The sequence below is a fragment of the Chamaea fasciata genome, unplaced genomic scaffold (assembly GCF_029207755.1).
Source record: "Chamaea fasciata isolate MVZ Bird 193981 ecotype frontalis unplaced genomic scaffold, bChaFas1.0.hap1 SCAF_714, whole genome shotgun sequence".
NCBI classification, from domain to species: Eukaryota; Metazoa; Chordata; class Aves; order Passeriformes; family Sylviidae; genus Chamaea; species Chamaea fasciata.
The window spans coordinates 16,249-42,876 of NW_027094799.1; the positions used below are offsets into that span (position 1 = coordinate 16,249).

A 26,628-nucleotide genomic window follows, 5' to 3' on the forward strand; every position below is an offset into this window, starting at 1 on the left:
TCCAGCCAGGGGGCGTGGCCAAACCGACGGGGAACGTTAACGTGAGGGGCGGGGCCAAGCGGCCGGGAACGTTAACGTGAGGGGCGGGGCAGCGCGGTGGGGGGCGGAGTCAAGTGTCCGTTGATGTTAATTTGAAGGGCGGGGCATCGCGGTGGAGGGGCGAGGCCAGGTGGCAGATGACGTCAGCGTGATGGGCGGGGTATGACGCTAGAGGGGCGGGGCCACGTGACCGGTGCCGTTAACGTGAGGGGCGGGACTTCATTTTTTGGGCTCGGGAGTTGGACGCGGAGCTTGCTCCCTCCGCTCCGCGCATCGTCCCGGTATTGCAGTGCCTCCGGGAACGGTGCACCCCCGCCGGGGAGCTATGACCGGTTAAAAGGAGATCTGGGAACTCCTTAAAATCACCGTAACAATCGTGATTCCATCGCGATATCAGCCGCGTTTCTGACACTTGCTGTCCCTCCAGAGCTCTCTCGTTCTCTGCTGCGCTCACTGCCCCGCAGTGTCTCCGGCAACCGTGGACCCCCAATGGCGACTTAAATTGGTGAAAGATAGACTGCAAGCTTCTGAAATCGTGTAAAATCGCGATTCTATCGCGATACCGACCGCGCTTCCGGCACCCCTTGGCATTCCTGACCTCACTTCTCTGCGTGTGCATCCTCCCGCTAATTGCAGCGCCTGCGCCAACCCTGCGCCTCGCACCGGGCCCTTCAACACCCAAAAATGATCCAAGACACCCTGAATTCCTGCTGCGATCACCGGACACCGCGTGGCCAGCGATGGAATCACAGCAGATCCGCCACTTCCGATGTTCCGGATTTATTTTTTGACCTGTTCAGGTCCCTTTTAAGGGTGCGCCGTTCCCGGAGGCGCCGCGATACCGCGACACTGAGAGCAGCAGGGACCGTGAGAGACTCCGAGAAACAACAAGCGTCAATAACGCGGCTCGTGCTGCGATAGAATCGCAATTCCAATGATTTTTAGGGGTTTTTTGAGTCTGTATTTGACCTTTGAAAGGTCCCCGTTGGTGGCGCTGCGATAGCGGGACGCTGAGCGCAGCGAAGAGAATCGAGCCTGCCCCGAGAGCCGCGCCAATGTAACCGATACCGCGATAAAATCACGGAACCAGCGATAGTTCTAATCTATTTCTCACCGACGAAAGGTCCCGCGGTGGGCGCGCTGCGACAAACAGCGGGACAGTGCAGGCAGCGAAGAGAGCCGAGCCCGCCACGAGAACCATGGAATGCAGCCTGTATCGCGATAAAATCACGGTATCAGCGAAAGTTTTAAATCTATTTTTCACCAGTGAAAGGTCCCCCGGCGGGGGTGCACCGTTCCCGGAGGCACTGCAATACCGGGACGATGCGCGGAGCGGAGGGAGCAAGCTCCGGGTCCAACTCCCGAGCCCAAAAATCCGTTTAATATGAAGTCCTCTCATCGAGGACGTATCAGATATTAAACTGATAAGAACAGATACTACACTTGATCTTAGCCAAAAGGCCGAGAAGCGATGCCGGCTGTCGCGACAGGCCCCGATCGCGGCCGTGTGTGTGTTTTATCGAGGTCACGGCCACCCTCGCTCCGCCGTTTTTACCCTCCCCAGCCCATCCCGAGCTCTTCCCGCATCTCCTCCCGCGCCTCCCGCTCCCCTCCCGACCACTCCGACCCCAAAAATCCCGAAAATCGCCCCAAAATTGCGCTCCCATGATTCCTCAGGCGGCGCGGCGGCGCCTATTTGCATATCCCGCCTCTTAATCTACATAACCCCGCCCCTCGCTCCCGCCTCCCTCCAGCCCTTTCCCGACCTTTTCTTTTGCTCCGGCTCATCCCGTGTTTTCCTTTGGCGTTCTGCCTCCGCCGAGCGCCACAAATAACAATTTTTTTTTTCCAAAATAACGCTCCCATTATGCCTCTCGAGGTGGGTTTTAGGGGTTTTTTTCGGTTTGGTTGGGGGTTTGTTTTTTTGGGTTTTTTTTTGTCGGTATTTTGGATTAATCCGCCCCTCAGGCCGCAGCGCGGGAAGTTCGTGAGGGGCTCAGAGAAGGTTTTGGAGCTGCAGGAATGTTTCCGTGGATTCTCCAGGTCAAAAGAAGAGGGTCCGGACAGGTCAGAAAGTGCCGGACTCGGCGTTTTGGCTGTTTAGAACACAGGACTGGCTTGGCTGTGTGACAAAAAAATGGGAAAAACAAAAACCAAAACCGCTTTGCTCAGGGATTTTCCAGGTTGGGGGAAAGGGCTTTAAACCGCATTTGTCACCCGACATCTGTAAAGGGCTGGCCGGGGCAATCCAAAGCCATTCCAGGAACTCCAGGGAGTCGGGTCTGGCTCAGGTGTCTCCACATAAACCCAGAGAATTTGGGAATAAATGAAAGGAAGTGCCTGGGTTTGGTATCACTGGCGCTCTGCTGGGATGGATCTGCGCTTGGAGCGTTGGAATGGGACGTTTTAGGGATTTTAGGGAAAAACCTAGTAAAGAAATAAAGAGAATTTGCTGATTTATGGAGATTTGGACTGGTTTTCCTTCCAAAAAGGGCATCACTTCACCTGGGGAAAGGCCAGAAAAAGACATCCGGTGCCGGAATTCCCGTCATCCCAATACTGAACTGCGGGGAGAGTGGGAACAAATCCAGTTATCAGCCTCAGTGTTAGAATACCGGCATATAAACACAAAAATAAAAAAGATCGGAACATAACAAACTTTTCGGTTGTCCTGAAAAGCCTCAATTTTGTGCTTCGGAGCTAATTCCAGGGACACTGGGCTGGAGAAAGCTCCTGAAGCAGGATGAGCCAGGCAGCTGAAGGAGGGGAAAATATTCCCTGTGAGGGGCAAAGGAGGGGAAATGGAGCCCGGGAGGGGAATTAGGGGGAAAAGATGAAATCTGGGAGGGTGAAATGATGTCCATGAGGCTGATGAGGGAGGAAATGGCGCCTTTGAGGGGTTTGAGGGGAAGCTGAGGGGGGGAAATGGCGCTCACCTGGACACACCTGGGCTCACAGCGAGCACTGCCAGGCCCCTGTGAGGGGACAAACGGAGCTCCTGAGAGTGATAAAGGTAGAAATGGCACCCGTGAAGGGAAATACGGTGCCCGTGAGGGTGATGAGGGTGGAAATGGTGCCTATGAAGGGTTTGAGGGGCAGCTGAGGGGGGAAATGGCGCTCACCTGGACACACCTGGGCTCACTTTGAGCACTGCCAGGTCCCTGTGGCACTGGAGAGGAGCTCAAGAACCGGGGGGGGGGTGATCCCTACAGCCCGTATTGGGCCTGAGGGGGTCCCCGTGCTCCCTCTGGCAGGGGGGGACACAGCCCCAGACCCCCGCAGGACCCCCAAAAAAACAGGAGGGGGAGAAGGTTTGTATCGCTCCGAGCGCTCTCCGGGCGCTTTCAGCGGCCTGGCCGCTCTCTATGATCCCGCCGGGGCGGACTGAGCTCCATGAGGGGCTTCTTCCCCCCCCCCCCCCGGGCCGCTCTGGCCGGCCGGGAGGACCGAGCTCTATGGTCCCGGGAACAGCGGCACCCGGAGCGTCTCTATGACCGTCACGGCGGGGCGGAGCGGCCACTTCCGGCTCCTCCCGCGGGGGGGGTCCCGGCCGCCAAGATGGCGCAGGCCCTGTCGGCCGAGGAGTTCCAGAGGATGCAGGTGAGGCCGGGAGGTCCCGGCGGGCTCGGGGGGGAGCTGGGGGGGCTCCCGGGGGTGTGGGGGGGCCCGAGAGGGCTCGTGGGAGGGTCATGGGGGTTGTAAAGGGTCCTGAGGGGGGTTTTGGGGGGGATTCGGGGGCACCCGGGGGGACTCGGGGGGTGAGGGGGGGTTTTGGGGGGCTCTGGGCGGGGGGCTCGGGGGGTCCCGGGGCTGCGGGAGGGCTGAGGGGGTCCTGCGGTCGGCTTTGGGGGTGTCTGCGTGTAACAGACTCGGGGGTTTCAGGGGGGTTTTGGGGGTCTCGGGGGGGATTTGGGGGTCTCGGGGGGGCGCTGGGGAATTTCTGGGGCTCTCGGGGGGGATCTTTGGGTGACCCGGGGGGCTCTCGGGGGGATTTAGGAGAAATCTTGAGGCTCCTGAGGAAACTCCTGGGGGCATCTCGGGGGTCGCTCCTGGGGGGCCGTAAGACCCGAGGGTATTTTGGGGGGGGGGGGTCCCGGGGGTCTCAAATCTCCCCCCCGCCCCCGGGGCCCCCCCCAGGCGCAGCTGCTGGAGCTGCGCACCGAGAATTACCGGCTGGCCGATGAGCTGCGCAAGAACGGCGCCGGTACGGCCGGGGGGGATTGGGGGGGCCCGGGGGGGATTTGGGGGGTCCTGGAGGGGGTTTGGGGGGTCCTGGAGGGGGTTTGGGGGGTCCCGGGCGGGGTTTGGGGGGTCCCGGGGGGGGTTGGGGGGGTCCCGGGGGGGGTTTGGGGGGTCCCGGAGGGGGTTTGGGGGGTCCCGGAGGGGGTTTGGGGGGTTCCGGGGAGGATTTGGGGGGTCCCGGGGGGGATTTGGGGGGTCCCGGAGGGGATTTGGGGGGTCCCGGGGGGGCTTTGGGGGGTCCCGGGGGGGATTTGGGGGATCCTGGAGGGGGTTGGGGGGTCCCGGGGAGGATTTGGGGGGTCCCGGGGAGGATTTGGGGGGTCCTGGGTGGGGGAAAGTTTTGGGGGTCCTGAGGGGGGGAGGTTTGGAGGGGTCCCAGGGAGGTTTTGGGGGGTTTGGGGGAGGATTTGGGGGGTTTTGGGGGGTATTTGGGGGGTCCCGGGGGGGGTTGGGGGTCCCGGTGGGGGGTTTTGGGGGGGTTTTGGGGGTCCCGCAGCCCCCCTCAGGCTGTGCCCCCCAGAGCTGTCGGGGCTGCGGCAGCGCGTGCAGACGCTGGACCGGGACCTGGCCAAGGCCAACAAGGTGAGGGTTGACCCCCGGGACCCCCAGAGACCCCCCCAAATTCTCCTGTGACCCCCCCCGGGACCCCCAAATCCCCCCCAGACCCCCCCTGAGCCCCCCAAATCCCCCTGAGACCCCCCCTGAGCCCCCCAAAACCCCCTGAGACCCTCCCTGAGCCCCCCAAATTCCCCCCCAGCACCCCCAAACCCCCCCAGACCCCCCCTGAGCCCCCCAAACCCCCCCTGAGCCCCCTCCCCTTGTTTTCCAGGCCCTCAGTAAGAGCAAGAAGGCCCAGGTGGGTCCTGGGGGGGATTTTGGGGGGTCCCAGGGGGATTTGGGGGGGCTCTTGGGGGTGTTTTGGATTCTCTGCGTTCATTCTGGGGTCTCCAGGAGGCGGTTCGGGGGGTCTGGGCTTTATTTCCCGGGGTTTTTTGGGGTCTCTGGGTTTGTTTTTGGGGGTCCCAATCCTTTTTTTGGGGTCTCTGAGCCTGTTTTTGGGGGGGTCCCATCCCGTTTTCAGGGGGCCCGAGGCCGTTTTTGGGGTCCCCAGGAGGTGGAGGCACTGCTGGAGGGAGCCCCGGATGCTCCAGGGGGATTCCTGAGGCTGTTTTGGGGGGATTTTGGGGTTTTTTCGGGGTGCCTGGGTGGGTTCACGGGTGTTTTTTGGGGTCTCTGGGTTCACTTCGGGGTGTCTGATCCCGTTTCTAGGGCTTCCCATCTCATTTTTGGGGTTCCTGTCTCATTTTTGGGGCGCCTGATCCCATTTTTGGGGCACCTGATCCCATTTTCGGGGGTTCCCATCCCATTTTCGGGGTGCCCGATCCCGTTTTCGGGGTGCCTGATCCTGTTTTTGGGGTGCCCATCATAATTTTGGGGTGCCCGATCCCATTTTCGGGGTGCCTGATCCCATTTTCAGGGCGCCCGATCCCATTTTTGGGGATTCCCATTCGGTTTTCGGGGTGCCCGATCCCGTTTTTGGGGTGCCCATCATATTTTCGGGGTACCTGATGCCGTTTTCGGGAAGCCTGATCCCATTTTCGGGGTGCCTGATCCCATTTTTGGGGCGCCTGATCCCATTTTTGGGGGTTCCCATCCCATTTTCGGGGCGCCTGATCCCATTTTTGGGGGTTCCCATCCCATTTTCGGGGTGCCCCATCCCATTTTCGGGGTGCCCATCATATTTTCGGGGTACCTGATCCCGTTTTCGGGAAGCCTGATCCCATTTTGGGGGTTCCCATCCCATTTTCGGGGTGCCTGATCCCATTTTTGGGGCACCTGATCCCGTTTTCGGGGTGCCTGAGCCCATTTTTGGGGGTTCCCATCCCATTTTCGGGGTGCCCGATCCCATTTTCGGGGTGCCCATCATATTTTCGGGGTGCCCGATCCCGTTTTCGGGGGTCCCCAGGAGGTGGAGGCGCTGCTGGGGGAGACGCGGATGCTGCAGGGGAAGCTGCAGAGCCAGGAGGACGATTTCCGCCTCCAGAACAGCACCCTGCTGCGGGAACTGGCCAAGGTGGGTCCCCAAAACCCCCCAAAAACCCCCAAAAACCCCCCGGGACCCCCCAAAACCCCCCCGAGACCCCCAACCCCCACAGCCCCCCCCAGCCACCCTGGGGGTCCCATTTTGGGGGGTCCCAAAATCACCTGAAGCATCCCAGGAATGATTTTGGGGTCTCTCTGAGGTCATTTTGGGGGGTCCTGGGGTCATTTTTGGGGTCCTCGGTGTCACTTTTGGGGTCCCCTGCATGGTTTTGGGGTCCCTGGGGGGTCCTGGGGTCATTTTTGGGGTCCTCGGTGTCACTTTTGGGGTCCCCTGGGTGGTTTGGGGGTCCCTGGGGGGTCTTGGGGTCATTTTTGGGGTCCTCTGGGTGGGTCCTGTGTGGGCTTTGGGGTCTTCTGAGAAGGTCTGGTGGTCCCAGGGGTGATTTGGGGGGTCCCAGGGGTGGATTTTGGGGTCCCAGGGGTGATTTTGGGGTGGATTTTGGGGTTCCCAGAGTTGTTTTGGGGGTCCCAGGGGTGGATTTTGGAGTCCCAGGGGTATTTTGGGGGTCCCAGGGGAGTTTTGGGGGAGGTCCCAGGGGTATTTTGGGGTCCCAGGGGTGATTTTGGGGGTCCCAGGGGTGGATTTTGGGGTCCCAGGGGTATTTTGGGGGTCCCAGGGGAGTTTTGGGGGGAGTCCCAGGGGTATTTTGGGGTCCCAGGGGTGATTTTGGGGGTCCCAGGGGAGTTTTGGGGGGAGTCCCAGGGGTATTTTGGGGTGTATTTTGGGGTCCCAGGTGTATTTGGGGGGTCCCAGGGGGATTTTGGGGTGAATTTTGGGGTCCCAGGGGTGGATTTTGGGGTCCCAGGGGTATTTGGGGGGTCCCCAGGGGTATTTTGGGGTGCATTCCGGGGGTCCCTGACCCCGGGCGGGGGGTCCCAGCTCTGTGCCCAGATCGAGGGGCTGGAAGAGGAGAACCGGCGGCTGCAGGAGGGGGGGGGCGGGGGGAGCCCCCCGAGACCCCCCCGGGGACCCCCAGGAACCCCCCGGGACCCCCCCGGGCTCAGCCCAGCCCCCCCAGGACGGGGCCCAAGGGGACGGGGGGGCTCCCCCAGCCCCCCCCGAAGGTGAGGAGGGGTCCTGGGGGGGGGTTGGGGGGGATTTTGGGGGTCTCAGGGGGGTTTTGGGGGGGGTCTCAGAGATTTGGGGGTCTTGGGGGATTTTGGGGGGGATTTTGGGGGTCCCAGTGGAGTTTTGGGGGGGGGTCTCAGAGGTTTGGGGGTCTTGGGGGGATTTTGGGGGGGATTTTGGGGGTCCCAGTGGAGTTTTGGGGGGGGTCTCAGTAGTTTGGGGGTCTTGGGGGGGGGTTGGGGGGGATTTTGGGGGTCCCAGGGGAGTTTTTGGGGGGGGTCTCAGAGGTTTGGGGGTCTTGGGGGGTTTTGGGGGTCCCAGGGGAGTTTTGGGGGGGGGTCTCCGAGGTTTGGGGGTCTTGGGGGGGTTTTGGGGGGGATTTTGGGGGGGATTTTGGGGGTCCCAGGGGAGTTTTGGGGGGGGTCTCAGTAGTTTGGGGGTCTTGGGGGGGGGGTTGGGGGGGATTTTGGGGGTCCCAGGGGAGTTTTTGGGGGGGGTCTCAGAGGTTTGGGGGTCTTGGGGGGTTTTGGGGGTCCCAGGGGAGTTTTGGGGGGGTCTCAGAGGTTTGGGGGTCCTGGGGGGATTTTTGGGGGGTCTGGGGGGGATTTTGGGGGGTCCCAGGGAGATTTTTTTGGGGGGGGGGTCTCTCACATTTTAGGAGGTCTTGGGGGGGGGGATTTTGGGGGGCTCTGAGAACTTTGGGGGGGTCTGGAGTGATTTTGGGGGGGAAAATGAGAATTTTGGGGGTTTTTTGGGGACAAAATTTGGGGTCTCAAAATTCCGAGGGGGGGAGGGGGAGTTTTTGGGGTCCCAGGTGGGTTTTTTTTTGGGGGGGAGGGGATGAATTTGAGGATTTTTTTTTTGGGGGGGGGGGGTGGGGTCTCTGATTTCCCTTCCCCCCTCCCAGCCCCCCCAGAGCCCCCCAAAAAGGAAGAGGAGGGGGGAGGGGCTGACGCCCCCCCCAGGGACCCCCCAGCCCAGGTAAGGGGGATTTGGGGGGGATTTTTGGGGGGATTTGGGGATTTTTGGGGGGATTTTTGGGGGGATTTTGGGATTTTTGGGGGATTTTGGGGTTTTTTTGGGGGGATTTTGAGGGGATTTTTGGGGGGATTTTTGGGGTTTTTTGGGGAGATTTTTGGGGTTATTTGGGGGGTTTTTGGGGGGATTTGGGGATTTTGGGGGGATTTTTGGGGGGATTTTTGGGGTTATTTGGGGGATTTTGGGGGTTTTTTGGGGGGATTTTTGGGGAATTTTTGGGGGGATTTTTGGGGGGATTTTTGGGGTTTTTTTGGGTTTTTTGGGGGGATTTTTGGGGCGATTTTTGTGTTTTTTGGGGGGATTTTGGGGGGATTTTTGGGGTTTTTTGGGGGTATTTTTGGGGTTATTTGGGGGTTTTTTGGGGAGATTTTTGGGGGATTTTGGGGGGAATTTTTGGGGGGATTTTTGGGGTTTTTGGGGGGGATTTTTGGGGGGATTTTTGAGAGGATTTTTGGGGGGATTTTTGAGAAGATTTTTGGGGGGATATTTGGGGGATTTTTGGGGAGATTTTGGGGTTTTTTGGGGGGCCTAAAATGGGTTGGGAGGGGAATAAATTGGGGGGGGGTCAGGGGTGTTTTGGGGAGATTTTGGGGGATTTTGGTGGGTTTTTTCTGGGGGGGGAGGGGGTCTCAAAGGGAATTGGAGGGGCGACATTTTGAATAAATTTTGGGGGATTTTTGGGGGGGATTTTGGGGTTTTTTGGGGGGATTTTTGGGGGATTTTGGGATTTTTGGGGAATTTTTGGGGGGATTTTTGGGGGTTTTTTTTCGGGGATTTTTGGGGGATTTTTGGGGGGTTTTGTGGGGGATTTTTGGGGTTTTTTGGGGGGATTTTGGGGGGGATTTTTGGGATTTGGGGGGGATTTTTTTGGGGGGTTTTTGGGGGGATTTTTGGGGGGATTTGGGGTTTTTTTTGGGGGGGGGGCTGTGAGGAGGAGATTTTGGGGGAAAATTTGGGGTTTTAAAAGGATGAAGAGTTTGGGGGGGGATGGGGGGGGGGGGGTGGGGGGGGTGAATTGAGGTCCACGGGGAGGGGTCTCTTTGCAGGCGGAGGTGACCCAGCTGCAGGAGGAGGTGACCAAGGTGAGGGAGGGGGAGAAATCTGGGGAGAAATTTGGGAGGATTTGGGTGGGATTTGGAGTTTATTGGGGGTCCCAAGGGAAAATTTGGAGGTTTTTGGGGGGCTCCAAGGGGAAATTTTGGATTTGGGGGGGGGGCTAAAGAGGAAATTTTGGATTTTTCCGAGGACTCCAAGAGGAAATTTGGGGATTTTGGGGGAGTCCAGGAGGAAATTTGGGGATTTTAGGGGCTCCAGAGGGGGAATTTGGGGATTTTGGGGGGTTCCAAGGAGAAATTTTGGATTTTTGAGGAATTCCAGGAGGAAATTTGGGGATTTTAGGGGCTCCAGAGGGGGAATTTGGGGATTTTTGAGGAATTCCAGGAGGAAATTCGGGGATTTGGGGGGATTCCAGGAGGAAATTTGCAGATTTTGGGGGGAGTCCGGGAGGAATTTTGGGGTTTTTGGGGGCTCCAAAGGGGAATTTGGGGCGGATTTGGGGTCCTGGGGGCTCTTTTGGGGACTTTGGGGGTGTCCCCAGTGCTGCCCCCCCCTCAATTTCGTGCCCCCCACCCCAAATTTCCTCCAGCTGACGGAGGAGCTGCGGGAACAGCGGGAAAGGTGAGGATTTGGGGAACCTTTAGGGGCCTTTTCCATGATTTTTTTCCCCACTTTTCCCTCCTTTCCCCCCAATTTTCACCCGTTATTCCCCGTTCGTTTTCCCAGGTTTTTTTTTCCCATTTTCCCCCATTTCCCCTGATTTTTTTGCTCATCTTTGCCCATTTTTCCCTGGTTTTTCCTCAGTTTTCTCCGGCTGCAGGAGGAGAAGGAGACGCTGCTCCGGGAGAGCCCGTGTGGGGGGAATTTCGGGGGGGATTTGGGGGGAATTTTTGGGTCCCTGGGGAATTTTGGGGGATTTTTTTGGGTCCCTGGGGAATTTTGGGGGAATTTTTGGGTCCCTGGGGAATTTTGGGGGATCCTCGGGAGATTTTTTTGGAGAAGTCTTGACCTAGAAGGGTCCCAGAGGGGATTTTGGGGGGTCCCAGGTGGATTTTGGGGGGTCCCAGGCTGGTTTTGGGTGTTCCAGGCTGTTTTGGGGCCGTTTTTGGGCCATTTTGGGGCCGTTTTTGGGCCGTTTTTGGGCTGTTTTTGGGCCCTTTTTGGGGCCGGTTTTGGGCTGTTTTGGGGCCGTTTTGGGGCCGGTTTTGGGCTGTTTTGGGGCCATTTCTGGATCATTTTGGGGGCCGTTTTGGGGCCGTTTTTGGGCCAGTTTTGGGGCCATTTTTGGGCCGTTTTTGGGGCCATTTCGGGGCCATTTCGGGGGCCGTTTCGGTCCCATTTCAGGCCCCCCCCGTTGTCCCCCCAGGGCGCGGAGGCGGAGGCGCTGCGCTCCCGCTGCCAGCAGCAGCTGCAGCAGCTGCAGGAGCTGCAGGAGTTGCAGGCCCGCAGCCGGCGGCTGCAGCACGAGCTGGAGGCGGCCACACAGGTCTGGGGGGCCGGGCCCCATGGGGACCCTATAGAGACCCTATAGAGACCCTATGGAGAGCCTATAGAGACCCTATGGAGAGCCTATAGACACCCTATAGAGACCCTATGGACACTCTATGGAGACCCTATAGAGATGCTATAGAGACCCTATAGAGACCCTGTGGAGACCCTATAGAGACCCTATAGAGACCCTATGGAGACCCTATGGACACCCTATAGAGACCCCGTAGAGACCCTATAGAGACCCTGTAGAGACCCCGTAGAGACCCCGTAGAGACCCTATAAAGACCCTATAGAGACCCTACAGAAACCCTATAGACACCCTATGGACACCCTATAGACACCCTACGGAGACCTTGTGGACACCCTATAGAGACCCCGTAGAGACCCTATGGACACCCTATAGACACCCTATAGAGACCCTATGGACACCCTATAGACACCCTATAGGGACCCCATAGACACCCCATAAACACCCTATAGAGATGCCATAGGGACCCTATAGACACCCTACAGACACCCTACAGACACCCTATAGAGACCCTATAGAGATCCCATAGATCGCTACAGATCCCTGTGGAGACCCACAGACCCCTATGGAGACCCCCAGGACTCCGTGTGATCCCCAAAGCCCCGTAGGAATCCCGGGGAACTCCAGGGGACCCCCCAGAGACCCTATGGAACCTGACTGCAATCCCCAAAGCCCTATGGGACCCCCCAGAGACCCCCTGGGACCCCCCCAAACCCTATAGGGACCCCATAGCACCCCCCCAAACCCCTATGGGACCCCCATAGCACCCCATAGAGACCCCCTAGGACCCCCCCAAACCCCCATAGGGACCCCCTAGGACCCCCCCCAAACCCTATAGGGACCCCCGCAGCACCCCCCCAAAGCCCTATAGGGACCCCCTAGGACCCCCCAAAGCCCTATGGGACCACACAGAGACCCCACAGAGACTCCCTGGGACCCCCCCAAACCCTATAGGGACCCCATAGAACCTCTCAAAGCCCTATAGGACCCCATAGAACCCCACAGAGACCCCATAGAGACCCCCTAGGACCCCCCAAACCCCATAGGGATCCCCCTAGGACCCCCCCAAACCCTATAGGGACCCCGCAGCACCCCCCAAAGCCCTATGGGACGCCCCCAAAGCCCCCCGGGGGACCCCACGGATGTTGTTTGGGGCAGGCCCAGGGGGGGGCTGCGGGAGCTGAGCGAGGCCCAGGCCCAGGAGCTGCGGGACAGCCGGAGCCAGAGCCAGCGCCTGGAGAGGGAGCTGCAGGTCTGGGGGGGTCCCTGGGGGGGTCTGGGGGGTCCCTGGAGGGGTTTGGGGGGTCCCTGGGGGGGTTTGGGGGCTCATGGAGGGGAATTTAGGGGTCCTGAGGGGGTTTTGGGGGGTCCTGGGGGGGTCGTGGAGAGGTTTGGGGGGTCCAGGGAGGGGACTAGAGGGGTTTGGGGGGCGCCCTGGAAGGAATTTGGAGTGTCCTGGGGTGGGATTCGGGGGTCCTGGGGGACTTTGGGGGGTCCCAGAGGGGTTAGGGGGGGGGGGGGGTCCTGGGGAAAATTCGGGGTCCTGGAGGGGTTTGGGGTCTTTCCAGGGGGGTTTTGGGGGTCCTGGGTGGGGTTTTGGGCTCCCCTGACCCCCCCCGTCCCTCCCCAGGTGTGCTCAGGTGAGCGGGACGAGCTGCGCCAGCGACTGCAGGAGGCCGAGGCCGCCCAGGTGACCCCCAGGGACCCCCCCAGAGACCCCCAGAGACCCCTCCCCACCTTTGGGGGTCCCCCCCAGGGCACCGGCGACCCCCCCAAAACCCCCCCTGTGCCCCCCCAGGAGCGGCTGCGGGAGGAGCAGGAGCAGCAACGGGAACAGCTCGAGGTCAGGGGGGGTTTGGGGGGATTTGGGGGATTTTGGGGAAATTTGGGGGGATTTTGGGTAATTTTGGGGGGATTTGGAGAATTTTGGGGGGATTTGGGGTAAATTTTGGGGGAATTTTGGGGGGAATTTTGGGTAATTTTGGGGGAATTTGGGGAATTTTGGGTGGGTTTCCGGGAGATTTTGGGGGGATATCGCGATATCTCCTCCCCTGTCACGATTCCTGTCCCCGTCGGGGTGTTGGGAACCCCCCAAATGTCCCCTAAATGTCCCCAAATTGTCCTCAAATGCGTTCAAATGTCCCCAAATTTTGCCGAAATGACCCCAAATGTCCCCAAATTGTGCCCAAATGTCCCCAAAATGGCCCTAAAATGGCCCTGAATGTCCCCAACTGACCCAAAATTGTCCCCAAATTGTCCCCAAATTGTCCCCAAATTGTCCCCAAATTGTCTCCAAATTGTCCCCAACTGTCCCCGCTGTGCGCTGCAGGCGGAGCTGGGGCAGCTGCGGGCGGCGCTGGGGGAGGAGCAGCGGCTGCGGGAGCTGCACGAGGCCGAAGGACGGGCCCTGAGACAGGTGTGACCCCAAAATCCCCCCAAACGGCCCCAAAACAGCCCCAAAATCCCCCAAACAGCCCCAAAACAGCCCCAAAACAGCCCCAAATCCCCAAAACAGCCCCAAAATCCCCCAAACAGCCCCAAAACAGCCCCAAAACAGCCCCAAAATCCCTGAAACAGCCCCAAAACAGCCAGAAATTCCCAAAACAGCCCCAAAACAGCCCCAGAATCCCCAAAACAGCCCCAAAACAGCCCTAAATCCTCCTCAGGAGCCTCCAAATTTCCGCTCAAACCCCCCCAAAACTCCCCTAGGAGCTGAAGGACCCCCCAAAACCCCCCCAAATCCCCGCAGGACCCCCCAAATCCCCCCCAAGACCCCCCAAAACACCCCAAATCCCTCCCAGAACTCCCCAAATCCCCCTCAGGACCCCCCAGATCCCCCCCAGGGACACCCCAAACACCCCAAATCCCCCCCACGACCCCCCAAATCCCCCTCAGGACCCCCCAAATCCCCCCCAGGACCCCCCCAAAACTCCCCAAATCCCCCCCAGAAGTCCCCAAATCCCCCCCAAAACTCCCCAAATCCCCCCCAGAAGTCCCCAGATCCCCCCAGGACCCCCTAACCGCCCCCCAAACCCCCCCCCAGGAGCTGAAGGACGTGCGGGACGGGCAGCGCATCCTGGAGAAGAAAGGCAGCGCCGCCGTGAGCGACCCCGGGGGGAACTTCGGGGACACCCTGAGGGTTTTGGGGACCCCCCAAAGGATTCGGGGGACCCCCCAAACCCCCCCCTCTTCCCACCCCCCCCACCAAATCCCCTTCCCGCCCCACAGCTGAAGGACCTGAGGAGGCAGCTGCAGCTGGAGCGGCGCCGGGGGGAGCGGCTGCAGGAGCGGCTGCAGGAGCTGCTGGTGCCCAACAGGGCCCGCTCGGGTCAGGGGGAGCCCGAAATCTGGGGAGGGGGGAGCCCGAAATCTGGGGACGGGGGAGCCCGAAATCTGGGGATGGGGGAGCCCGAAATCTGGGGATGGGGGAGCCCGAAATCTGGGGACGGGGGACCCCGAAATCTGGGGAGGGGGGACCCCGAAATCTGGGGACGGGGGAGCCCGAAATCTGGGGACGGGGGGACCCCGAAATCTGGGGACGGGGGACCCCGAAATCTGGGGACGGGGGGACCCCGAAATCTGGGGACGGGGGACCCCGAAATCTGGGGACGGGGGGACCCCGAAATCTGGGGACGGGGGACCCCGAAATCTGGGGACGGGGGGACCCCGAAATCTGGGGACGGGGGAGCCTGAAATCTGGGGATGGGGGGAGCCCGAAATCTGGGGAGGGGGGAGCCCGAAATCTGGGGAAGGGGGAGCCCGAAATCTGGAGACGGGGGAGCCCGAAATCTGGGGAGGGGGGAGCCCGAAATCTGGGGATGGGGGGAGCCCGAAATCTGGGGATGGGGGAGCCCGAAATCTGGGGAGGGGGGAGCCCGAAATCTGGGGACGGGGGAGCCCGAAATCTGGGGAGGGGGGAGCCCGAAATCTGGGGATGGGGGGAGCCCGAAATCTGGGGATGGGGGGAGCCCGAAATCTGGGGATGGGGGAGCCCGAAATCTGGGGAGGGGGGAGCCCGAAATCTGGGGAGGGGGGAGCCCGAAATCTGGGGATGGGGGACCCCGAAATCTGGGGAGGGGGGAGCCTGAAATCTGGGGATGGGGGAGCCCGAAATCTGGGGATGGGGGGACCCCGAAATCTGGGGACGGGGGAGCCCGAAATCTGGGGATAGGGGGACCCCGAAATCTGGGGATGGGGGAGCCCGAAATCTGGGGAGGGGGGAGCCCGAAATCTGGGGAGGGGGGAGCCCGAAATCTGGGGATAGGGGGACCCCGAAATCTGGGGATGGGGGAGCCCGAAATCTGGGGACGGGGGGAGCCCGAAATCTGGGGACGGGGGACCCCGAAATCTGGGGATGGGGGAGCCCAAAATCTGGGGATGGGGGAGCCCGAAATCTGGGGATGGGGGACCCCGAAATCTGGGGAGGGGGGACCCCGAAATCTGGGGATGGGGGGAGCCCGAAATCTGGGGATAGGGGGAGCCCGAAATCTGGGGACGGGGGAGCCCGAAATCTGGGGATGGGGGAGCCCGAAATCTGGGGAGGGGGGGAGCCCGAAATCTGGGGAGGGGGGAGCCCGAAATCTGGGGATGGGGGACCCCGAAATCTGGGGAGGGGGGAGCCCGAAATCTGGGGACGGGGGAGCCCGAAATCTGGGGAGGGGGGAGCCCGAAATCTGGGAATGGGGGAGCCCGAAATCTGGGGATGGGGGGACCCCGAAATCTGGGGATGGGGGAGCCCGAAATCTGGGGACGGGGGGAGCCCAAAATCTGGGGACGGGGGGAGCCTGAAATCTGGGGAGGGGGGGAGCCCGAAATCTGGGGATGGGGGAGCCCGAAATCTGGGGACGGGGGAGCCCGAAATCTGGGGAGGGGGGAGCCCGAAATCTGGGGAGGGGGGAGCCCGAAATCTGGGGATGGGGGAGCCCGAAATCTGGGGAGGGGGGAGCCCGAAATCTGGGGAGGGGGGAGCCCGAAATCTGGGGATGGGGGGACCCCGAAATCTGGGGACGGGGGAGCCCGAAATCTGGGGAGGGGGGAGCCCGAAATCTGGGGAGGGGGGAGCCCGAAATCTGGGGATGGGGGGAGCCCGAAATCTGGGGACGGGGGAGCCCGAAATCTGGGGACGGGGGAGCCCGAAATCTGGGGATGGGGGGACCCCGAAATCTGGGGATGGGGGAGCCCGAAATCTGGGAATGGGGGAGCCCGAAATCTGGGAATGGGGGAGCCCGAAATCTGGGGATGGGGGGACCCCGAAATCTGGGGATGGGGGAGCCCGAAATCTGGGGACGGGGGGAGCCTCGGAATTTGGGGAGGGGGGGGAGCCCGAAATCTGGGGATGGGGGGACCCCGAAATCTGGGGACGGGGGGAGCCCGAAATCTGGGGACGGGGGAGCCCGAAATCTGGGGAGGGGGGAGCCCGAAATCTGGGGATGGGGGGACCCCGAAATCTGGGGATAGGGGGACCCCGAAATCTGGGGATGGGGGGAGCCTTGGAATTTGGGGAAGGGGGAGCTCCAAAATTGTGTGGGGGAGCTGCCTGATGGGGTTTTGGGGGTCCATGATGGGGTTTTGGGGGTCCCAGGTGGGATTTTGGGGTCCCAGATGGGTTTTTGGGGTCCCGGGTGAGATTTTGGGGTCCCGGATGAGCTTTTTGGGGTCCCGGGTGAGATTTTGGGGTCCCAGATGAGGTTTTTGGGGTCCCAGGTGGGGTTTTTGGAGTCCCTGATGGGATTTTGGGGACCCGGATGGGGGTTTTTGGGGTCCCTGATGTGGTTTTGGGGTCCCCCAGGGCTGGAGGAGCTGGGGCTGGACGGGGGCTCCCCGGGCCGGGGCCCGGGCGGTGACAGCAGCTCCGTGTCCTCGCTGGGCCGCGACGGCTCCGCCCCCGGCAGCACCAAGGTGGGCGGGGCCTCTGGGAGGGGGCGTGGCACAGGGAAAGGGGCGCAGCCTCGTGATAAGGGGTGGAGGCTGGGAGTGGGCGTGGTTTGTGTGGGTGGGGTCATGGGGTGTGGCTTTGTGGGCTGGGCTAACGCGCTAGGGTTGGAGGGGTTGAACCAGGGGTGTGGCTTAGTTGGGTGTGGTTTTAGGAGGGCGTGGCCTAACAAGGCGTGGTCCGGAGGGTTGTGATGGAAGGCGCGGCTTAGGGCGTGGCTTAATAGGAGGGTCAAAATTTGGATATGTGGCTTGGGCGCTAATTGGGGGTGTGGCTTAGATTGGTGTGACCAGTTGGGTGTGGCTTAAGAGGGCGTGCTCTGGTGGGTGTGGCCTAATTAGGGCACAACTGTTTTGGGTGTGGTTTTGATTGTGGGCGTGTCTTAGCTCGTTTGACCACTGGGATGTGGCCTACAAGGGTGTGGCCTGGTGGGTGTGGCTAAAGGCACAACTATTTCCTGGTGCAGCTTGATTAGGGGCGTGGCTTATATGGGTGTGACACAGTGGGGGTGTGTCTTAAAAGGGTGTGACCAAACGAGGGCGTGGCTTTTGGGAGAGAGTACGGTGGGGGGCACAACCAATGTGGGCGTGGCCATTTCACCCCTCCCCTTCATGAATTAACCCCACGGTGGCGTGAAGCTTCGGTGGGCGTGGTCTAGGCCCTGACCCCGCCCTCTCGCCCCTGCAGTCGGGCTCGGGCAGCCCCGGGGGCGGCAGCGGCGGGGGGGGTCCCGGCCGGGGGGGGCCTGTCCCCGGCCGAGGTGGCCGAGCTGTTCCAGCGCCTGGCCCAGAGCCAGCAGGAGCGCTGGCTGCTGGAGGAGAAGGTACTGGGAGCACTGGGAGGGACTGGGAGGGGCGGGGAGGACGCACCTGGCGCCGCTCACCCGGAGCTGCCCGCGGCAGGTGAGGCACCTGGAGGTGTCCAGCGCGTCCATGGCCGAGGATCTGTGCAGGAAGAGCGCCATCATCCAGAGCTTCGTGCGGGACAGCCGCACAGGTGAGGGCGGGGCGTCACCTGGGCCTCACCTGGCGTCACCTGGGCCTCACCTGTACCCTCACCTGGCCTCACCTGGCGCCCCTTTCACCTGTCCCTCGCCTGGCACTTTGGCAGCTTTGCTGGCCCTTCATCTGTTCCTCACCTGGCCCCTCACCTGGTCTCTCACCTGGCCTCATGCTTTTCTCCCTGTCACACGTTCCTGTCCCAGTGTTCCCCTCTCACCTGTCCCACCTGTCCCAGTCTCACCTGTCCTGTTCTCACCTGTCCGCAGAGGCCGCGGGTCCCGCGGGGCAGCCCCGGCGCGGGGCGGGGGCGGGGCCAGGTGAGGAGGGGCTGCGGGAGATGAACAAGAAGCTGCAGAACCTCCTGGAGGAGCAGCTGACCAAGAACCTGCACCTGGCACAGGTGAGGGGATGGGGGCAAATGGGGGTGTGACCTGAAGGGGTGTGGTCTCTATGAGGGGTGTGGTTTAAGCCTGTAGGCGTGGTCTCAAAATGTGTGTGGTGAAAAGATGAGGGTGTGGCTTATAGGGGTGTGGCTTGTGAGGAAAGGCGTGAGGTCAAGTGGGCGTGGTTTAAGTGTGGGGTGTGGCACAAGCTATGACATCACTGAGTATGGACATGAAGGAGGAGATTTTAGTGGAGGTGGGGCTTTCAGCTGTGGGTGTGGCCAGAGGGCGTGGCCTCGCGCAGTGGCCGTGGTCTCCACCCTCCATCATTCCCCCTTTTCCAGGACCTGGAGTCGCTGTCCCAGGAGCTGGCGCAACTCAGGAAGGAGCAAGCGGCGCCCCCGGGACCCCCCTGAGGGGCGGGGTCTCTCGTGGGCGTGGCCTCGCCCGGTGCCCCCCTGCAGGCTCCGCCCCCCGGCCGGGGCGCTGCCGTGGGGGAGGCGTTGCCCCTTTAAGGTTGCGGTGGGGCTCGCTGGTGTTGCCCCTTTAAGGCGGGACGGTTTTTTCCGTGGCCTTGCCCCTTTAAGGGGGTGCGGCCCGCTGGAAGGCGTTGCCCCTTTAAGACGGGGGGCGTTCCCGCCGCGGCGTTACCCCTTTAAGGAGGATGTGGTCCCCACTCTGGCGTTTCCCGTTTAAGGGGGTCCCGCATGCGCCCCCCCTCCTCCCCCCCAATAAACGCGATGTGAATCGCTGCCTGTGACGTCATTCTGCTTCTTGGAGGGGGGGTGGGAGGAGCCAGAAACGTCATCAGAGGGCCAGCCTTGGCGGAGCTCTCACCGTGACGTCACTTCCGCGCGCTGCCCCGGATGTTGTTGCCGCGGCCGCGGCCGCAGGACGTGCACGGGCGCGGTGCGGCTCCGGATCCCCCCCGACAACCGCGCACCGGCCAGCCAGGGGGGCGCGGCGTGACGTCAGCACGGTGACGTAACAGCAGCCCCCCGCTTCCCCGGCTTGGGGGGGCGGCGGCTAAACCCCCCCCAAAAGCCCCCAGCCCCCCCCGAGACCCCGCCCCGACATGGCGGCCTCGCCGGGGGGCGGGGCCTCGCCGGGGGGCGGGGCCGGATCCGGGGGCGGGGCCGCGCTGGAGGAGGAGTGCGAGGTTGTGCGCGTGCGCGTCAAGGTGAGCGGCGGGGCGTGGATATGGGCGGGGCATAGTAGGGGCGTGGTTGTAATTAAAGATCGCGGGCGGGGTTAAAGGGTGGGGTCACGCAGGCTCCGGCAGCCAATCAGCTCCGGGGGGCGTGTCCTTGGTGTTGCCCCCCGCCCCCGGGGTGTGGCACCGGCGGGAAATTTTCCCGCCTCTCGGGTCACGTGGGGGCCCGGCGGCCAATCAGCGGCGCGGGAGGTGCGAGGCGGTGCCGTGGTGAGGGGAAAGCGCCGCCATGTTGGGTCGTCGTGAGGGGCCGGGGTCTCTGGGAGCCCCCGGGAGTTTCCGGGACCCCCGGGATCCTCTGAGACCGTCCGGAGATCTCCCCGGGACCCTCTGAGACACCCCCGGGATCCTCTGGGAACCCCCCGGGATCTCCCCGGGACCCTCTGGGACCCCCCGGGTCACCCCCGACCTCCTCCCGCAGAAGAACGAGGGGCAGCAGCCACCCGAGTTCCGCTCGTTCGCCGTGGACCCGCAGATCACCTCCCTGGACGTGCTGCAGCACATCCTGGCCCGCGCCTTCGACCTGCAGGGGTGAGCGGGACCCCCCGGTTCCCCCCTCCAGGCACACCTGGGACCCCCCCCCCCCCCTCAAGAGCACCCAGGTGACCTCACCTGTCCCCCCTCAGGAAGAAAAGTTTCGTCCTGAGCTTCGCGGCGCGGGACGGGCAGGGCCAGGACACGTTTGTGCCTCTGCTGAGCGATGGTGACCTGGCCAACGCCTTCACCTGCGCCCGGCCCACCCTGAGGCTGCGCCTGGATGTCAGGAACCCCCCTGACAGTGAGTGACACGCCTAGGACACACCTGGGGGACACCTGGGGTACACCTGTGTGCAGGAGACACATGTGGGACACATCTGGGATACACCTCGGTGGGAGGAATCACCTGACATATACCTACGTTACACCTGGGACACACCTGGGTGGCGGGGACACACCTGGAATACATCTCGGGAGGGAAAACACACCTGGGACGTACCTAGGGTTGTCACAGACATACCTGAGACACACCCAGGACACAACTGGGCCCAGAGGGACACACCTGGAACACATCTGGGTGGGTGGGGACACATCTGGGGACGCACACCTGGGACACTCGTGTCTTTTGGGTGGACGTCAGGACGTGGTGGGTGCCCAGGGGAGGGTCCCACTGGAGCTCAGGTGTGCGAGGTGGGGCTCAGAGAGCTCTCAGCTACCTGTGGCTCAGGTGTGCCATCCCCAGGCCCGCTGCTGGAGGACTGGGACATCATCAGCCCGCGGGAGGTGGCGGCGGCCGAGCCGGTCCCCGAGCGCCGCTCGCTGCTGGCGGCTGCCCTGCCCTTCACCCAGGCCCTGCTGGCACAGGTGAGCACACCTGGCACAGGTGAGGCACACCTGGGGCGCCCCAACCTGCTGGAAGCTCACAGAGAGCTCGTGCTGCATCCCAGTGCCTTCCCAGTGCCACCAGTTCCGTTCCCACAGGTGGGCCGGACGCTGGCGCGGGCACAGGCGGCCCTGGCGTGGCCCGAGGGGACCCCGGCGGTGTCCCCGCCCCCTCCCCCGCCCCCGCCCTGCGCCCCCCTGAGCGACGCCGACCTGAGGTCGTACCTGGGCCCAGGTGGGCGCCTGCTGCGGCCCCAGGAGCTGCGGCTGCACGTCTTCCACGGCGGCGTCGAGCCCGGCCTGCGCAAGGTGAGAGCCCGGACACGCCTTGGGACACACCTGGGACACACCTGGGGGGGTTTTGATCACACCTGAGACGCACCTGGGGTTCTCTGACCTTCCCTGAGCTACACTTAGGACACACCTGGGGATTGTGGCCTTACCTGGGATACAGTTGGGGGGGGTTTGATCACACCTGGGGTCCTCTGAGCCACACCTTGGGGGTTCTCTGACCTCTCCTGAGTGCCACCTGGAGGTGGTGATTACATCTAAATCTCGCCTTGAGGATTCTCACCTTGCCTGAATTACACTTGGTGGTTTCTGCCACCTCAGCCACACCTGGGGGTCCTCAGATCCATCCTGATCAACACCTGAGAGGTCTCTGACACACCTGGGGTCATCCTCGATCCTTTCTGAGTCTCACTGCCACTTGTACAGGTGGTCTGGCGTTACCTGCTGAACGTGTTCCTGCTGTCTCTCAGCCTCATTTCCTCCCGTACAGGTGGTCTGGCATTACCTGCTCTCACCTGTCCCATTCCCCCCCATACAGGTGGTGTGGCGTTACCTGCTGAACGTGTTCCCCTCGGGCCTGACGGGCCAGGAGCGCCTGTCCCACCTGCGCCTCAAGGCGGCCGAGTACTCCTCTCTGAAGGTGGCCCTGGCCGCCCGCGCCGCGCCGGCCGAGCTGGCGCAGGTGGCGGCCGCCGTGCGCAAGGACGTGGTGCGCACCGACCGCGCCCACCCGTACTTCGGCGGCCCCGAGGAGGGCCACCCTCACCTGGCCGCGCTGCAGGCGCTGCTCACCACCTTCGCCCTGGGCCACCCGCGCCTCTCCTACTGCCAGGGCATGTCGGACGTGGCGGCGCCGCTGCTGGCCGTGCTGGACGACGAGGCGCAGGCCTTCCTGTGCTTCTGCTCGCTGATGCGCCGCCTGGCCCCGCGCTTCCGGCCCGGCGGCCGCGGGCTGGCCCGCGCCTTCGGCCACCTGCGCCGCCTGCTGCGCCGCGCCGACCCCGCCTTCTGGGCTTTCCTGGCCGCCCGCGGCGCCCACGACCTGCTCTTCTGCTACCGCTGGCTGCTGCTGGAGCTCAAGCGCGAGTTCGTCTTCGACGACGCCCTCAAGGTGCTGGAGATCACCTGGAGCTCGCTGCCCCCCGCTCCGCCGCCGCCCCCCGAGGGCGTCCCGCTGCTGGGAGCCCCCCCTGGGCGCTCGCCGGGCCGGGAGGGGGCTGAGGGAGCGCCGCGGGCTGAGGCCGAGGCCGCCCCGCAGGAGGAGGAGGAGGAGGAGGAGGGAGGAAGAGGAGGAGGATGGAGGTGCTGGAGGGGTCGCGGAGGCTCCTGAAGGGTCTGGTGCTGGCTTTGGGGGTCTCAAGGGTTCCAGCGATGGTCCTGAGGATCCCAAGAGCTCCAGTGACATCCCGGACGGTCCCAGAGTCTTAAGTGACATCCCGGATGGTCCCAACGGCTCCAGTGGCATCCCGGATGGTCCCAGAGTCTCCAGTGACGTCCCGGATGGTCCCAAGGGCTCCAGTGACGTCCCAGGTGGTCCCGAGGGCTCCAGTGACGTCCGAGGTGGTCCCAAGGGCTCCAGCAACATCCCAGGTGGTCCCAAGGGCTCCAGCGACATCCCGGATGGTCCCAAGGGCTCCAGTGACGTCCGAGGTGATCCCAAGGGCTCCAGGGACATCCCAGGTGGTCCCAAGGGCTCCAGCGACATCCCGGATGGTCCCAAGGGCTCCAGCGGTAGCCCTGGGGGTGTCGAGGCTTCCAGTGATGGCCCAGAGGTTCCCAAGAGCTCCCGAGATGTCCCCAACAGTCCCAAGAGCTCCAGCGATGTCTTTGAGAGTCCCAGGAGTTTCAGCCACGTTCCAGAAGGTTCTAAGGACATCCAGGAGGGTCCCAGGGACAGCCAGGGGGGTCTCAAGAGCTTTAAAAACGTTCAGGAAGGTCCTGAGAGCCCCAGCGATGTCCCCAAAGGTCCCAGGAGCTCCGGGAAGGTCCAAGGGAGACCCCCCAGGGACGCTGGAGAAGGCCCCGAGGGCCCCAGGAAGGTGGAGGAAGGCACCGACGCCCTGGAGATGGAGCAGAGACCCCAGAGCCTCTGCTGGGGGGCTGGGGGAGACCCCAGAGAGGGACGTGACGCAAGAGAAGCACGAGACGACCCCGGAAAAGGACGAGATGACCCCAAAGAGGGATTTGACGACCCAGGAGAAGGACGAGATGACCCTGGGACGGATCACGATGACCCCAGAAAGGTTCACGATGACCTCGGAGAAGGACACAGCTTGGGAGAAGGGCACAACAGCCCCAGGGATGACCACCGTGACCCCAAGGATGACCACCGTGACCCCAAGGATGACCATCGTGACCCCAAGGATGACCACCGTGACCCCAAGGATGACCACGATGACCCCAAGGATGACCACGATGACCCCAAGGAAGGACGTGATGACCCCAGACATGGCCACAACGACCCCAAGGACAGCCACGACGACCTCCAGGACGGCCACCACCACCCCAACACCCTAAAGACCAACCCAACCACCCCCGACGACCCTTGGGGCGGCCGTTGGGCTTGGGAAGACCCTTCCTCCTCCTCCTCGTCCTCCTCCTCGTGCTCCTCCTCCTCGGACGAGGAGGTGACGGTGGAGGACGACGGCGCTCCGCTGCCGCCGCCCGAGGAGCTGGGCCAGGGGAACCCCTTCCTGCTCTTCGTGTGCCTGGCCATGCTGCTGGAGCAGCGCGACGCCGTCATGGCGCGCGCCGGCGACTACAACGAGGTGGCCATGCACTTCGACCGCCTGGTGCGCCGCCACAGCCTGCCCCGCGTCCTGCGCCGCGCCAAGGCGCTCTTCGCCAGGTACCTGGAGGGCTGGGGGGGCTCCGCGCCCCAGGTGGGGCCCCCCTCGGGGTAGGGGGGGCGCGGGGACGGGGTGGGGGCTCCATGGGGGTTCTCCCTGGGGACCCCTGGGTCATTGGAGTGCTGTGGGACAACGTGGTGACCCCGTCGAACATCTCAAAGAGGTCCTGAGGTCACCATGGGGATCCTCTGGTCACTGTCAGGGTTTGTAGGACAATGTGGGGACACCTTAAAACATCTCAAAGAGGTCCTGAGGTCACCATGGGGACCCTCTGGTCACTGTCAGGGTTTGTAGGACAATGTGGGGACACCTTAAAACATCTCAAAGAGGTCCTGAGGTCACCATGGGGACCCTCTGGTCACTGTCAGGGTTTGTAGGACAATGTGGGGACACCTTAAAACATCTCAAAGAGGTCCTGAGGTCACCATGGGGACCCTCTGGTCACTGTCAGGGTTTGTAGGACAATGTGGGGACACCTTAAAACATCTCAAAGAGGTCCTGAGGTCACCATGGGGACCCTCTGGTCACTGTCAGGGTTTGTAGGACAATGTGGGGACACCTTAAAACATCTCAAAGAGGTCCTGAGGTCACCCTGGGAACCCTCTGGTCACTGTCAGGGTCTCTAGGACAATGTGGTGACCCCGTAGAACATCTCGAAGTCCTGAGGTCACCATGGGGACACTTTGGACACTGTGGGAGTTTATCAAACAATGTGGAGACCCCATAAAATGTTGCCCTGAGGTCACCCTGGGGACCCTCTGGTCATTGTCAGGGTTTGTAGGACAATGCGGTGTCCCCGTAGAACATCTCAAAGAGATCTTGGAAGTTATTGTGGGGACCTTCTGGTCACTGTCATGGTCTGTAGGACAATGTGGGGACACCTTAAAACATCTCAAAGAGGTCCTGAGGTCACCCTGGGGACCCTCTGGTCACTGCCAAGGTCTGTAGAACAATGTGGTGACTCCATATAACATGTCAAAGGGATTTTAAGGTTATTATGGGGACACTTTGGACACTGTGGCAGTTTATAGGACAATGTGGAGACCCCATAAAATGTTCCCCTGAGGTCACCCTGGGGACCCTCTGGTCACTGTCAGGGTCTCTAGGACAATGTGGAGACCCCATAGAACATCTCCAGGAGGTCTTGGGGTTACCTTGGGGACCCTCTGGTCACTGTCAGGGTCTGTCGGACAAGGTGGGGACATCATAATACATCCCCCTGAGGTCACCATTGGGATCCCTTGGTCACTTGGAGATCCGTAGGACATCATGGAGACCCCGTGGAACATCTCAGAGAGATCTTGAGGTCACCCTGGGGACCCTCGGGTCACTGTCAGGGTCAGCAGGACAACGTGGGGACACCTTAAAACATCTCAAAGAGGTCCTGAAGTCATCACGAGGGACTCTAGAGTCACTAGGGGTCTGTAGGGACCATGTGGGGCCACCATGAAACGTCCCCCTGAGGCCACCAAGGGGACCCTTCGGTCACTCAGCGTTTCCATGTCCACGTGGAGACCCCATAAAACATCTCCAGGGACCCCAAAGCCATCACTGGGACTCCCAAGTGGAGCCTGAGAACCTGTGGGACACCTTGGGGACCCCATGGAACATCTCCAGGAGGTCCTGAGGTCACCTTGGGGACACTGAGGTCACTGTCGGGGTCTGTAGGACAAGGTGGGGACACCATAAAACGTCAGCCCGAGGCCACCATGGGGGTCTGTAGGACACTGGGGGGACACAATGGGGACAGGTGGGTCCTTTTGGGGACCCCAGGGCCACCGTGGGGTCAGCAGGGCCCCCCAGACCTCCCCATGAGCCCCCCAGTGACCCCAGAGACCCCTCCCAGTATGAACCAGTACAGCCCAGTGCCTCCCTGCTGGCTTCTGCACCACGCTGGGACATCCCAGTATGAACCAGTACGAACCAGTACGAACCAGTGCGACATCCCGGCTGGGAACTCCTGGATCTGTGTTGCCTTGGGCTGGACCAGTACGGACCAGTATGGACCAGTATGGAGCTGGGAGCCCAACTGGGAGCCCCACGTGCATCGCCTTGTGCCGGACCAGTGCGGACCAGTATGGACCAGTATGGACCAGTATGGACCAGTGCCTTGCCATGGCCTTTAGCCATCCCAGCACGCACCAGTATGGACCAGTATGGACCAGTACGGACCGGCAGCCAAACTGGGAGCTCTTCACCGGCGTGGCCTTGCGTCCTCCCAGCATGGACCAGTACGGACCAGTACAAACCAGTCCAAACCAGTCCAGAGCTCGCCCAGGATCTCTTCACCCGCGTGGCCTTGCGTCCTCCCAGTACGGACCAGTACAGACCAGTATGGACCGGTAGGGTGCCCCCAGGGCCCTGTTGATGCCCATAGGCCTTCTCCCAGTATGGACCAGTACAAACCAGTTCCTGCCCCCCACCCTGGGTGCCTTCTCCCCTCCCCCCCCCTTATTTATTGCCCCTCCCCCCCACCCGGGGGGGTCCCGGGGGGTCCCAGAGGTGCCGGAACCGCCAATAAACGATGCCTGGTA

The 26,628-nt window shown here is 62.2% G+C and overlaps 2 protein-coding genes, 1 long non-coding RNA gene, 1 other non-coding gene and 1 pseudogene across 4 annotated transcripts; 4 read left to right on the top strand and 1 right to left on the bottom strand.

Annotated features, from left to right (window-relative positions):
• Positions 1-255: 255 nt before the first annotated feature.
• Positions 256-347, top strand: LOC136305859 (U2 spliceosomal RNA; annotated as a pseudogene).
• A 974-nt stretch (positions 348-1,321) lies between these two features.
• Positions 1,322-1,512, bottom strand: LOC136305858 (U2 spliceosomal RNA). The gene has a single exon (XR_010725440.1). It is a non-coding gene; the product is annotated as a U2 spliceosomal RNA (small nuclear RNA).
• Positions 1,364-2,503, top strand: LOC136305855 (uncharacterized). Its single transcript, XR_010725439.1, has 2 exons — positions 1,364-1,918; positions 2,008-2,503. It is a non-coding gene; the product is annotated as an uncharacterized lncRNA (long non-coding RNA).
• A 1,045-nt stretch (positions 2,504-3,548) lies between these two features.
• Positions 3,549-19,135, top strand: LOC136305854 (GRIP1-associated protein 1-like). Its single transcript, XM_066209175.1, is given in 19 exon segments — positions 3,549-3,639; positions 4,177-4,243; positions 4,802-4,863; positions 5,111-5,137; positions 6,248-6,355; positions 7,265-7,449; positions 10,892-11,077; positions 12,189-12,318; positions 12,697-12,756; positions 12,865-12,909; positions 13,396-13,482; positions 14,110-14,166; positions 14,295-14,394; positions 16,855-16,964; positions 17,686-17,718; positions 17,720-17,821; positions 17,901-17,994; positions 18,266-18,399; positions 18,727-19,135. Coding segments are annotated over 19 exon segments (1,701 nt in total). The 5' UTR covers positions 3,549-3,597; the 3' UTR covers positions 18,799-19,135.
• Positions 19,136-19,312: 177 nt separating this feature from the next.
• LOC136305856 (TBC1 domain family member 25-like) lies at positions 19,313-26,628 on the top strand. The gene is made up of 7 exons (XM_066209176.1): positions 19,313-19,562; positions 20,017-20,126; positions 20,222-20,373; positions 20,815-20,936; positions 21,054-21,263; positions 21,784-22,439; positions 22,504-26,628. The coding sequence occupies exons 1-7, from the start codon at positions 19,458-19,460 to the stop codon at positions 24,146-24,148; spliced, it is 3,000 nt and encodes a 999-aa protein (XP_066065273.1). The 5' UTR covers positions 19,313-19,457; the 3' UTR covers positions 24,149-26,628.